Source organism: Homalodisca vitripennis, chromosome 1, assembly GCF_021130785.1.
Source record: "Homalodisca vitripennis isolate AUS2020 chromosome 1, UT_GWSS_2.1, whole genome shotgun sequence".
Taxonomy (NCBI): Eukaryota; Metazoa; Arthropoda; class Insecta; order Hemiptera; family Cicadellidae; genus Homalodisca; species Homalodisca vitripennis.
The window spans coordinates 153,839,015-153,854,351 of NC_060207.1; the positions used below are offsets into that span (position 1 = coordinate 153,839,015).

At 29.9% G+C, this 15,337-nt stretch overlaps 1 protein-coding gene across 1 annotated transcript; it reads right to left on the reverse strand.

Annotated features, from left to right (window-relative positions):
• Nucleotides 1-727: 727 nt before the first annotated feature.
• LOC124374215 (nucleolysin TIAR) lies at nucleotides 728-15,100 on the reverse strand. The gene is made up of 2 exons (XM_046832477.1): nucleotides 13,544-15,100; nucleotides 728-3,268 (listed from the first exon to the last, which is right to left on the reverse strand). The coding sequence occupies exon 1, from the start codon at nucleotides 14,922-14,924 to the stop codon at nucleotides 13,722-13,724; it is 1,203 nt and encodes a 400-aa protein (XP_046688433.1). The 5' UTR covers nucleotides 14,925-15,100; the 3' UTR covers nucleotides 728-3,268; nucleotides 13,544-13,721.
• Between the last annotated feature and the right edge of the window lie 237 nt (nucleotides 15,101-15,337).

A 15,337-nucleotide genomic window follows, 5' to 3' on the forward strand; every position in this document is an offset into this window, starting at 1 on the left:
AATGTGTTATGTACAGGTATATGTATAGTTTGATGGACCTGTCATGAAACAGTGGAATTGCCAATCCACTTTATTTATAAATTCACTCACGTTAGAAAAATATCAAAAACTTATTGTTTATTTCTTTATTTAACTGCTATTAAGCCAAAATACTTGTAATTGGGTAAACAACCCTTTTAACAGTCCACATTTGTAGGAGATTATTGGAATGACTTTTATTGCAATGGTTGAAAAATATTTGCATCCAAGCTGTTTTGACCTTTACCATATGTCCTTCACAAACGTGAATTCGTTGCCTCACTAAATTTTCATTTTTCAGGAATCTTTAAATCAATTCCTGTTGTAAGCTGTAGACATTATTATAATTTATTAAACACTTCTCATACCAGTATAATTGCCATTTATATAACAGGGAGCTAAATATATGGAAAGAAGAACTTCAATATTTTAACAGGAAAGCTACAATCAAAATAGAAACTAGGAAATAAACCTCCAATGTTTGCTGTTCTCATGGATAAAAAAGTATCTCTTGACGTCTTTTATGAAAGAAATATTGAACAATACTTGAAAAGAAATAAAAAAAAATTTCTACAGCAGAGCACTTGACTCGTGAGTTTGTATATGCCTTCACTTTGACTATCAGGTTGTTATACAAATCTATAGAATATAGGCCTAATGTTCCATTTAGTGAATTCATGCTATCAGGTTTCAATCAAACTAAAGAACATTTACTTTCTTTGCCATTTTATTTTTATATAAAATCTGAACAGTACAATTTTGTTACATACTTCCATTTCTAAAGTGACTGTAGACAACAATAATGTTGACACACTTATCAGACTTTTCCAATGGGCTTTCATCTGGCTGTCATTGACTGACTGATTGTCCAGCCATTTAATATTAACAGAACAAAATATACAGAAAATAAAACTCACTTACAGATTCAATATTTTTACAAATAAAATTTATCCTGAAAATTAAGTACACAATGTGTAAAAAGGAGAATTTAGAGACAACCTAGTCTATTTATTTCATGTATATTTCTGTAATTAATCTCAAGAGAGAGAGAGATTTAGTCTAAGAGAGATTAAATCTTAGTTTTGATTTCAATAAACCAATTAAAGATAATAAATAAACATGTTAAGACAGCCCATATGTTACCCCTTTATCACAAACTTAACCTGAGGTGTTTGGGAGAGGGCGCTATCACTCAGCAATGGGTTGTAGCATCAGTAAATGTTCTGATCAAATGAATCTCTTTCCAAGTCTTTAAATTATGATTTACATAATAAAAGAACATACATTTTCAGGATGCATATAGTTTATAAGTAAAGTTATACTATATAAATGCTTATTTTTTTAGATATTTTATTATTGTAAGTATAAACTCTTAATATTTATAAAAACTATGTTATTCTGCCCTATTATTTCAAATTAGATAATGTTTTCATTGCCATATTTCTAGCAAAAAAATAAAAATAAATAAAATTCTAACTTGCAGATAATTTTAAGTCAATAGTGTTATACAAAACAATGAAATCATAATAATTTAACGTGGAAAATTATAAAACATAGTTAAAACTGTTAAATATGTGCAACTTTCTAAAAATTATTGTTCACTTTTAAAATATTTAAACAAATTTCAAGCAGGTAAACAATTGATGTCAATTTTTTTTCCTGTAAATTGTTATGATACAAATTATATTCCACATCAATATATGTAATTGCTGAGCAAGGTTTCATAAAATTAATAATTAATTACAATTTAAACTATAAAGTAGATAAAATTTTTATTTCAACATGCCTTTTATATGTATATTTGTTGAGCAAGGCTTTATATTAATCATTAATGGAAAAAATTATCATTTAACATCTTCCATGTTTTCAAGAAACTAGATTTAGAATTTACACAAATTAATAAATATTAAGTTTTAATTTTATTTATTTTATGTGAATTTTAAAGTTTATTACATAAGTAAATAATATTATATAAATCTTGTGTTTTTAAAGACTTGAATTGTACGAGGAGATATTACGATATACGACTGGTTATTGCACAAAAACGCTATAAATAGTAACAAAACCTTCTAGTATACTACTCAATGAAGACTACTCTACTATTATGTTACATCGTAACATCCAAATCCATCCAAACAGAACATTAACACAGCTTATTGTTTGAAACTTTATCCCTCAATTGTATCCCTATAGATCTAAGTATCCTATTTTAATGTTCAACCCAATCACAGTGTTTCTGTATTACCATATGTCTTGTTATATATTACTTAATAATTAACACGATATCACCATATTCCACGAGTCGTGGTACCAGAGTGTATTAAATTATGTATCAGCTAAGTTTTCCATTTTATCACTACAATATAAAATTTATTCTACCTACCTAGATAACAAAAATATATAGTACAATGTTGATTGGTTGATTTAGTAAACAATAATCAACTACTATTGTAACTCTGTGATAAAGTAAAACTGTAATTAAGTCTTGTTTTAACTTAGATAATACCAAGTTCAACAGTGAATTGTTGACAATTCATTAGAATATTTGTTATATTGCTTGATTTTGGATTTAGTTTTAATGGCTTCAGGGAGTACTTCTACACAGCAAAATTTAAATACGAGTATTTACAACACAATAAATAGTTCATTTGTAAAAAATATAAATATTATCAGAGAGGCTAAAACAGAAAAAATTAATGGTACTTTTAATCTTTTAACTATACAATAAATTTATATATAATACACACTACATACCAGAAAAAACTGAAGATCAATTTTTGTTACAACTTTGGAATGCTAATTAATAATAATTGATATTCACATTTTTTTATTCGATTGACATAAAATACCAACATGATAATAATAGGAAAAAAAGGTTTTAGTGACTTCACTGAAAATAATTTTAAGAATTATATATATACACAATGCAATTAAATATTCTTGCTTATTGAAATATTTGTTCCAATTTAATTTCACAATACATATATTTACATGAGGAATGAATGTCATACACTTATACAGGTGAATTTTCATTTTCGGTTTGAGTCAATATGGGTTTGTAAAAGACAATAGTATGAAATGGTATGTTGGATTCAAATTAATTCATAATCATTTGTACAAAAGTAATGTGACTCAATTGGAGACTTGAACATAGTTTCAGAAGTGCGGTACTGCTTCCTTCGGTTCTGTACAGGTTACTCTGTGTGGTTCGGTGGTAATCTTGAAATACTGCAGTCACAGTATACTGAAACTGAAAGCAAGCTACATCAGAAAAGTTACAATTAATTGTACTTTGCTTTTGGGTACATTATTTGGCATGCCTCTTGTGGTTTTATTCATGCTTGTAACACTCACTATTATTAATTCTGAAACTATCAATTTTGCCTTTACATTTCAAATTAACCCTTGTGTTTATTATGGATGAATCTTAGTTTTTCTCTTCTGTCACAAATTTTAGTTTGTAAAAATGGCTATAGAGAGAGTATTGCAGAAGAGTATTGATTACACATCAGGCGATAACTGCTCCCCCAATTCTTTGTTATAACAACTGCATATTATATCTACACATAGTTTACAGTTCTAGGAGGACTTTAATTGGGAATTCAGCTTGGATGATTCAAATTAATTTGTTCTCATACAACCTTTTGAAGCACGTAAATTCCATAGATTATCATATATATTAAAAACTTTATAAAATGAATGTATATTGAATTTGAAGCAAAATAAATTTTATTTGCTACTGAGAAATAAAGAAATATATATCTACAGCTCTAGGAATAAAAAGTGAAGTGAATTTTTTCTATTACTGTTGTTGATATTTATTATTTTCTAATAAAACCATTTTTTATGGTTTGAAATATAGCATAAACATCACAACACAGGTTTATAATGCTTATACTTTTACATTTTCTGTTGGTAACCACCGATAGCCTACAATACTAGAAATATCGAATACCTCTACTAAATCAGTCATATTGAATCTTATCAACTAATTAATGTTCTCTTTTGTCTTTAACATGGCCACTTATTCTCTGCTGTTAGTATGGATTAAAAATCCATTTTAATGAGATTATGTTAATTATGAGGAGTACTATATAAATACAACTGAGTTGCTACAGTGAGTGATATACTTACACCCTCAAACATTACTTGCTACTTCTAGAGAATACTTTAGTAAACACCTATTATTCACTTTTTTAATAAGCGAAAAAAGTTCTGTGTCAATCTATTGCAAAATGTAGAGTTTCAGGAAACATTTTGCGGTATCTATATTTCCAATAAATTTACTTTTATCAAACGTTTACCATGCTGTAAGGAATGAACTCGACTAAAAAAAAAATATTGAAAATCTAATTAAAATTTAAAATTAAAAAATTGTAAGATCTGATATAACTAAAGTAATAAACCTGTAATTTGTTATAATCTATTTCCAGAATTTTTGTTGTGGAGAGCAGAAAAGTCCATAAAAGTATATTTTATTTACTTTTTTGGAAAAAAATATTTATATTTAAGAAATGAAAAAGATGTTATATTTTGTTGCTTGGTGTCAATATACAAGTTACAATTTTACAAAAACATTTCAAACTATAATGTATGTAATAGGGTGTAATGTAATACAAGTGCGTGTATTATTTCAATATGTGAAATATCTCAATAACTATGTATAACTATACAACATATACTGAACACAAATAGCTCATATTCTCTGTAACTATTGCATTTTAGTAAAATACAAAAAGAACAGCAATACATAAAACTACTTTATACTGATATTTGTGCCTTGTATCTAAAATAACATTGTACCTAAAATTTAAAAAAAATATATAAGAAGTAACACAAGAAAATTAGTAAACTACCCAAAAATGTATTGAAATTTCCAACAAACATCATCACTTGTTTCAGCAACTTGTTACAGGGGTCACATAGTTAGCGCCTGTCACAAAGTTGTGAGGGTAAAAAATACCTATATTTTCAAGTGGAATACCTATATTAAAGGGAATTTTCACTTGGTGAGAATAAAACGTACATCACTAAAAAATGCAACTCTAAACATGTGGTTTTTATGTTTAAAATGTTCTTTCGACACAAAAAATGTATTGCCTTTGTGTGTGTTTGTTTCTTTCTCTATTAAATAATAAGTAGCTCTAATCTAGTTGTTATTGTTTTGACAAATAAAAACTCTGTGTATATATTTTTGCAAAACTAATTTATTTTGAAATTAGAAGAACTGAGGTTTCAATTTAGTAGTCTGTGAATTTTGTTTGCTACTGTTGGCCTCAGCTTCAAATGAAGTCCAACATTTATGTGTTACTGTCATCCTCAGCTGAAGCCCAGGCTGAAAACACTGATTGAAAAGATATGTAATGTGTCGTACAAAAACTGTATTTGTATAAATAATGAAAATCACTTGCTGGTTTATATTTTTGTGGTTGTAATTTATACTAACATGTGACAATTATTATCAGAAAATCACAGATATTGTTTTGCGTTTTGTTATATGTAAAACAATATACTTTGAATTACCCTTTATTCTGGTAAGAATAAACATTTATAACATCTATTATATATCAATCCAAACCTTAGATACTACACTATTTTTTGCAAGAAAACTTTTTTGTATATTTTTTAATAATTTTTCCAGTTCAATATTCAAAATTTACATACTGGCAAAAAAATATAATAGTGGACATTTGCATAAAGCATGTACATTTTACAGAAGTTAAGAACACACCTTGTAAATTGTCCAAAATTAGTTACTTCACGAGCTTCTTTCTAAGAAGAGTATGTGAAACCATAATAAACCCTATCCCACCCCTCCCAGTGTCTGTTCAAATCACAGAGGCCTGGATGATTTCTACGTGTGCACCTTCTCGCCTGACTGTAGTGTTGGAGTAAAACTCGGTGTGACCCTTTTGTGTGACTGATTTTTATAGTGTATATTTGTAAAATGAACATCGACAAAGAAAATAAGACCACCAGACTTTTAGATAGTGTAGAAAAGGAGATAAGTGAGAATGAAGTTTTGAGACCTTTCCGAGGGTTTAGGAGAGAACTCTTCAATGAAGACAACGATGAAGAACTTTTTGATGTAAACGATGATGCTGAAGACCTTGACGGTAAATTAATTCCAATAGGTGATGATAGAGCAGAGCTAGAAGATGGTGTAGTAGAGGAATCGCCACAATACATATTGGATGATACAGACAACCTCGAAAATATTCCTCTAAAAGATGGACAAGAATATATGTTGTGACTTGTTCTAATGGAAGACATGCTTATATGACAGATATGATATTTGGATGGCTGAGATCTTCATCCAAAGCCTCAAACAAGAGTACAAAACAGAAATATCCTTCAAATGAGAGTTGGCCAAGTAACAAATGTTGCAAAGCAAGCCAAAATGCCTGCTGACATATGGGAGCTATTTTTTACCGAAGAAATAATCGTTGATATTGTTGAAAATGAAAATACAAATATATGTGGATAGAGGCAGTTGAAGAATTGTGTTTGAGAGAAAGAGACTTTTTCTCTCAAAGCAGAGATCAAAGCTATGTTTGATATTTTGTATATGGCAGGAGTTCTAAAAGCATGTCATCTAAATTTACATGATTTTTGGTGTAAAGATCGACTACATATTAAATTTTTTTCTGCTGTTATGTCTATGAAATGATTCAAATTCCTTCTACGTGCATAAAGATTTGATGATATAAACATGAGAAATGACAGGAAATCGATCGATAAACTAGCACCAACCAGAGACTTAATTTTCAGACTTTGTAGAAACATAAACAAACACTATGTTAAGAGTGAGTTTGTCACAGTGGATGAGATGCTTGAAGCATTCCAGGGAGGGAGTGATTTCTGGCAATATATTCTGAATAAGCCAGCGAAGTACGGGATTAAGATTTTTGCATTGGTGTGTGCAAAGAACTTTTATACCAGCAATTTAGAAGCCTATGCTGGTAAGCAACCAGAGGGTCCGTTTCAAGTCGATAACTCACCGAAGAGTGTTATAAAATGTCTGATAGAACCTATTTCAGGCAGTGGGAGGAATGTAACCATTGCCAACTAGTTTACTAGGTGCATTCCACTGTTTTGACCCACTAAAAGAACACAGACTCACTGTAGTAGGTACACTGAAAAAAAAAAATGTGAAATTCCTCCAGCTCTCCTTGAAACCAAGGCCAGGCAGTTAAATGTTTGAGGTTCGAGACTGATGCACTATGGTATCATATCAAGGAAGTAAAAAGAACATTTTGGTTGCTATCTTCTATGCATGATAACGACATAATCTACCAAAATGAGTCTTTATCTACATTCGGAAAGCCTGAATTCGTACATTTTTACAACATCAGAAAAGGAGGAGTTGACGTTGTTGACAGATATAATGAAAATTACAACAACGTAATAATCAGCATCCGGTGACCGATAACTGTTCTTTATTCATTCTTGAACATAGCAGCATTGAATGGCTTCATTATTTTGAAGAAGAAAATGAAACAGCCACAAATGTTGAGAAGAAGTTTGGCAAAGGATCTGTGTAAACACCTTGATCATTTACTGGACCTGAAGAAAACCTCTGTGTGCACCCTCTCACGTTACAGAATCTGTGTGCCTCTGGCGGGTTAAACAAATAGATTGAATAGTTACCAATCTTCATACAAATATAATAATACCTTGTTTATTTTTGGTTTTTAACAAATCAACAATCAAATTTGTAACATATGATTGAAATAAATGTGACTGATTACAGTAAACTCTAATAAAATTGACTGGTCAATATAATGCTTTGGAATAGTTTAGGTGATAATTCTTCATAATATTACACATGTGTTTATTTTCAAATGAAACATTATTTACACTTTTGATTAAAACAAATGTAAACCCCATTCCTAACTTTTCACTATTAAATTTATGTTCTTGTTTATTTTTTTTATTATTAAGATCTTATCCAACAAATAAGTCTAGCTGTCAAATAGTTGTGTTTGTGATATTTTGAAGAAGACTCAAGAATTAACTGCTGCAGTGTTTAAGTATCACTAAGAACAAGTGTCTAATGAATTTGTTCCCAAAGAGAGTACTGCAGAAAGAATTGTTCTTTTTAAAAACTAATGGTATATGGAACTGAAAAAAAAAAACGTGTTAGCATAATTTATACCTACAGAATTAACACTTTTCATTAAGCTTTATTTCTATGTTAGCAATACTGATTTTGATGGTGATACCTGTCACCCCATGGGAATTGGCTGAACATTAGCAAATATTATTACATTGGTCTTATGATAACAACTAGAAAATAGTAGAATAAATACATTTTTAAACCAACTGTGTACAATCACATGACATTTTTACAAATAAGACTATAGAGTAAAAAAATAATAGATAAAAGTCAAAATTTGATTTCAATGCACTCACGTTGTAGTATCCTCCCTAGCTCATAAGAACTTTTGTTATTTACACCTAAATTAATGAACAAAAATGTGAATGTATCATGTGGCAAGATATCCCAAGAAAGATTCCATCTGTAGACTTCAAATTTTACTTGAAACTTTTAACACACAGGAATGAGTTCTCTGATGCTTGTTCAACCATGGAATGTCGCTGAGCACCATTGAGATTGCTGATATAATTTCTCTTTTTGTCTGACAGGGAGATGTAAAATTTTTTCTGTGTGATTGTCTGTCTGTCTGTCCACAGAGCACATTAAGAATAAATTAACCTATAGATTTGAAATTTTGCATGCAACCTTAGCGAAGCCTGTTACGTGATGCGTTGTGTAGCTTACTCCTACCTTGTTTAGTAAAGTATCCTACCTTTGGTGCATTATTTTTAGCCATTCTGTTTTTATAATTACTTTAGATAATTGAATATCCAACCCATAACTTGCAAGACTTATATTATAAACTCATTGTTTCAAGAAAACCTTAGAGAATAATACTATATTATTGTTTTGTAATAAACAATTATGTGCTTCAATGTTTCTGTAATTGCATGATAAGAATTTTTCAAAATTATTTACAATTTGTTCTTGGATCATATATATGATAGTAGTAGAACAGAGTAAATATGAATGAATTAGGCCTAATATATACATAAAAACAAAGCAATAGCAGACAAACTCAGTCTATCACTCATGGGTCTGTAAAAGTTTCATTCATCTCTCTCTGTCTGCATAATATCTGTATTTTGTCTGGTCAACATTGAGTTTGATGATGATGTGTGCCACTCTATAGGTTTTGCTGAGCGTTTGAAAATAATATTATGTACATTCATCTTATAGGTAAATATAATGGCAACAAGAAAATAGCAGAATTAATAAATTGGTAAGTAAGCTAAGTACAATTATATGAGATTTTAACACATGACATATTTATACAGTGAAAATTCAATGTAAAAAGTAGGTGACAAGATATGATTTCAGCACAACCTTACATTGTAGTACCCTACCTACCTCACAGAAACTGTTATTATTTAAACACTACTATGAATCCTAACTCGATGAATAAAAATCTGAATATATTATGTGACAAGATATCTCAAGAAAGATCATCTGTAGGCTTTAAACTTTGCATGAAAATTCAATTCTACTTAGACAAGATTAAGTTCTACGATGGTGCATGTCTAACCATGGAATTTAGCTGAGTGTTATTGAAGACTATCAATCACTAGGCTGGCACAATGTTTTATTTTGTCTGCTGGGGAGATGTAAACATTTCTTTTCTGTATGATGTCTGTCCGTCTATCTGTTCGCAGGATATCCCAAAAATGAAACGAGCTACTAACTTGAATGCAACCTCAGAGAAACCTGTTAAGCAACACTTGATGTGGTGTTCTCGTTTACTGTACATATTATTTTAAGTGTATATGTAATCCAATTATGGTCACTTGATCATTTAAATACTTACATACATATTTATATGTTTTTACCAAACACATAAAAGGTGAAAAAATGATTTTTACAGAATTTTATCTTAACCATCTATGGATGGTAGTAATTTTTGTTCATGAGAATCCGCAGATTTTTGGCTTTACAAACATTAATTATCTCTGGATTACATTATGCTACAGCTTTCAAACCAACACCATTGTTTTCAGAAAGATAACTTCTACTAGATTTGTCGTCTTCTTTATAGCTAGCTCTAAATGCAACGTTTTATCCCCAAAATAGCCTTTAATGTTTGGTGTTAAAAATTAGGAAATTTAACTTTTTGGCATAGCTTACTAACAACATAAAATATATTTTTAGCCTTAAAACAGGTTTCATTAATTTTTTATGAATTTTAAATCTGAAATTGTCTAAAAATTTTAAGTTTTAAGCCCTATATCCCTGTTTTTTAACTACAACCATATTTTATATTTGTAAGCTAATATCTATCCGAACAAAATGTTTAAACTATGATAAATCACTCTTTCTTTGTTTTTTAAGCTACCAAAAAGTTTAAAGTTGATGGGAGTCATCATCAGCTTCTTAATTAAAAGAAAGAAAAAAACTAAGCAGCTAACCCAAGTTCTACAATAACAATATAAAAATACAAGCAATTTTAACTGTAAACAAACTTAAATTACTCTACATCATTAAAGTTACATATGTTAATTATTGAAATCCAACCCATCTTTAATATAAAAACATTCATTTATAAAGTATGAAAAAAAATTTCATAAACAAATATGGTTGAAGAAATCTTTCTGAAAAGAATAGTGTTGGTTTGAAAACTCTAGCATAATCCAATCCAGAGATACTTAATTTAACACTAAGTAATATCTGCATAGCTAAAACAAAAAAATAAATAATTTGGAAAAGTATTGTATTATTTAAATTTAGTAGTATTTACAGAGAACCAAGACAATTTCGGACATGACTTTTATTTTATTGTTACTTATTATGGTTACCCTTTATAAGTTATTGTATCCTGAAGTGAAATAGCCCCTACAATTTGTATTAAATATGTTTTAGATTGTGAGGTCTATGCACAGCACACTTTTATCCCATTAACTGTAAATACCATACATTACTAATAAAGTAACAATAATTATCACAACAATTGCATAATATGTAACTTAACTTAGATAAATTCTTCTTGAACCCTTTTTATAAAAAAACAAAACCTTAATCCTCCCTTAAAATGTCCTTAAATCAAGATAAACAACAAAGGCCTAGTCCACTACATCAGATTATGTGACCAAAATTAAACTAGTAATTTTGTACTGTTTCTATGCAAAGAATTTACTGTACACTGCATTACAGTTAAACAGTCTAGTTAAAAAAATATATTTCTCAAAATTGACGAATTTACTAGGCCTAATTTTAAAAAGAGAAATTAATATTAACACTTTGTTCTCAAAATGTTATGGAGTAGAGTTACCTAATCCAAATATGTAACAAATACCAAATCTTGAATAATTATAATAAAAAAACAATGATTTCAATGTCCAACATAATAGTAGTAGTAGTAGTAGTTAAATATTCACAATTCGTTTTAGAACTTCTTTTTTATGTATAATGAAAATTAAAACAAGAGATAGGCTATTGAGTATACTGGCAACTCTTTAAGTTTGAGAAAAAAGACTAACACTAAATAATACTGACCTATCTTATCCTTTATTTCATCTATATACACAGTTGAAACAATAAGTTTAAAGGAATTTAACCAACATTGAACAATAATTCACTTCATTTAGGTTTCAACAATTGTTAATTAATGACCGGGAATTTATTTCAGAAAAATTAATTCTTAATATCCTATATTTATTTTAAAAAATCATTTAAGTGTTTTTTATCTTGAAATAATACACAAGCACGTATAGTTAAATGTTATGAAACATATTCATAAGCCAATAGAAATGAAAACTATTTGTTAGTTGAAAATTAATTCATACAACTATGGAATATAGGTCTAAATTTGTTTTAAATGTTTCCTATTCAAATTATGATGTTGAATACTACATTGTGCTAAGCTGGTGAATTTCCAGATCCAAAAATATATAATAATTTAAAAACGTAAGACGATAAGTACGCCTAATATAATTCTGATTATCAGTTTCCATCTTGTTATCATCTAAGGCTACCAAAGCTAGCAGGCAATAGCCTTGAGAGTAGCAATGAATTTGAGGCTTTTTATATCATGCGATTTTTGGTATAAAAACTTATTGTTACATCTCATTATGACAATTGGTTCTTGTATTCTCCCTCCTAAATGGAAGTGATGTCGGCAAGGAGACCACTCTGTCCCTACTTATTACTTCTTATTATGTAATATAAGTAGCAGTATGTTTAGATTATGTTATCATAAATATGTTACTAGAATTGCTAAAGTTAGAGTTAATCTTTCCGACCTCGGATTGTTAAGACGGTCTGGCACATGATCCGAAGTCAGAAAAATACTGATCGAAAATGGGCTACAGTATAATAAGAGGTCACCACCACAATAGAATCATATTTATGGTTATCTATAGAAACAAAAATGTTGACACAAATTACATTATATAAACTATTTATGTTGTGTATTTATAAAATGTAACAAACAAAACAGTTTAACATTTAGTTACTTTTTTACTGTTTTTTAAGGATATACTAAGATTCTATTCTGGTGGTGGCCTCTTATTATACTGCAGCCTGAAAATACCCCTGGCCATCAGTGCAAGCTTATCCTGCACTTCTGGCAAAAAAAAAAGAAAACATTCCTGGATATAGTACCTAAGTTAAATTATAGCTCAGATCACGTGACCACTCATTAAATTTTTATATTTATAATACCTACATATTTATACCTACTTATATAGCCTAATAACAAATTAGGGACAATAGCGTACATAGGGACAATGTTCCAGAAAACAGGAACCAATAGTCATAATAACATGCAATTAAAACAATATGTAAAATAAAGTGTGTTCTTTCTAATAATGTTGTTTATTTAGTTTCCTGGTAAGAAAAACTATTCTGAAAATAGTGGCCTCTGGATTAAAACCAAAGTACTAAACCATTTGTAACCTATGTATTATAAAAACCCTAGTAAATATTTTAAAATATAAATCCACCAAAAAGAAGATTTTTATGACTGCAAAATATCATTACAATAGGCTACCTTTACAAGGAAATTTGAACTATTTCGTAAATATCTTATACAGTCAGTGGTAGTGAAATGATGAACCAAAATGCATATCAAATGATTAGGCTATACAATTAAAGTAGCTGACACATTGTCCTTAAAACATATCTTTTAATCTCCTTTGTATTAATTTTCATATACCCTAGGCCTAGTTCCTATTCTATATGAATATCTGATGTTGACAAATAAGTAAATGTGAATTATAATGGCACAAGTAGTTTTATTAACTTTGAACTGTCTGAGAGTTTCTCTAATTCTAATCAATATATTAGAGTTTGGATTTAAGAAGACTTCTACTTTATATAGGGTATAATGTATAAAATATACAAACTAAATGACTACTGCTTCAAGTTATTCATCAAAAACTTTGTTTATTAATAAAATGAATGTAAGGTAGGCTACTGAAAGAAAATTCTTACCATTATGTTTTTCCAAGTAATCACGATCTCTATTAAACTGCCTAATCTAAATAGGCTATTCTGATTAGTAAATAATTTTGGTTTCCAGTCAGTCACATAAAAAACACAACAACACTCTGGTACTAAGGTATATGTGAATCGAGATAGTCTGTTCATATTTACAATAAATTAAAACACGTCACTGTGTTTGAAACTGTGGCATTGTATAGGCCATCATGGTTCCTGGCTGTTGCATAGCAGCTCCTTGGGCAGCAACTGCCATTTGTTGTGCAGGTACTGGAGCTGGAACTCCTTGCCAAGCTGCGGTTGGTACTTGCATCCCCATCCTTCCAACATAGCCTTGTTGGTAACCAAACTGACCATAGTAGTTCGGCTGCATGCCTTGTAAGTATTGACCCTGCATCTGAGCAGAGGCGGCATACGCCTGTGGATACCAGTAACTCATCTGTTGACCATATACGTATGGATATTGTGCAGCAGCCGCTGACTGATTAGTATTGTTTGAATTCATGTTACCAGAATTAACAGCATTTGGGTCACCAGATTCTTTACCCCAAAAACATTTTACTATTTGCCCATTGATTTCCTTGTTATGAATTCCTTCAATTGCATGTGTTGCAGCTTCTTTTGTTGAAAATTTAATAAATGCATATCCTTTATCTTTGAAGGCTCGTATATCTTGTATTGTTCCAAAAGGGGAAAAGATCTTTTGTATCAATTCATCCGTGATACCATTTGTGAAACCTCCACAGTAAACTGTGCAGTTTGTAGGACTGGACTGATTATAAACTTCATCAAATGTTGGCTGCTTATTATTACTGTTTTGTCTTACTCTGTCGTTTCTTGGTGGTGGTGGTTTTCTGGTTGACCAATTAGTTCTGATACTACGGCTACCAAGCCATTGACCATTCATTGCTGTAATAGCATTTTCAGCCTCAGCTTTTTTGACAAATGATACAAAAGCATAACCCTTTGATTTTAATGTTTGGGGGTCACGAACAATCCTACAATTAGAAATTTCACCAAAGGGAGCAAAAGCATCTTTTAGGGTTTGTGTTTCAATCTCAGGACTGAGATCACCAACAAATATATGGTAATGATTACTAGTATCTTGTTTAGGATGATTCCCAGGTGATGTTGCCCAGTTAACCTTCATCTCTTTGTCAAGAAATACGCGTTTATTCATAGCTGCAAGAGCTGTAGCTGCCCCTTGATGGTTTGTAAACTCAAGAAACGCATAAGGATCATTTCCCGGCTCTCTAATTACCTTACATCCTTTTACTTGACCAATTTGTGAAAATAACGCACATAAAAGATCTTCCGACACTGTGGCATCCAAATTTCCGACATACAATGTTCTGGGATGGCTTTCTTCACTCATCGCTAACACTTGGTTAAATTGTTCAAATACTAATATTTAAACTAATTAAATGTCTAGTAAAACTACACTCACACACAATTACAAAACTTATTTAACGAATTAATCATCAAACCTATAAAGAACACGACATACACAACTGCAACCCTAACAAATTCAGTAGAGAACTAGAGAAGTAACAGCAATGATATACGAATACTATGAAAGCCCACTTGTGATTGCATGTGCCTGTACTATAACAAAATAAATATATTTTCCCAAATGTGTTCATGAACAAATTATATAGTAGTGTGTTAACTCAGTAAATCAATTAAAGTTTTTATATTTGTAAGTTTAATTTAGATACCTTTAAATTATGATATCTAAAAATGTAAAAACTTGAACTCTTGGTAAGATCGGGGCTCGTGAATGACAAA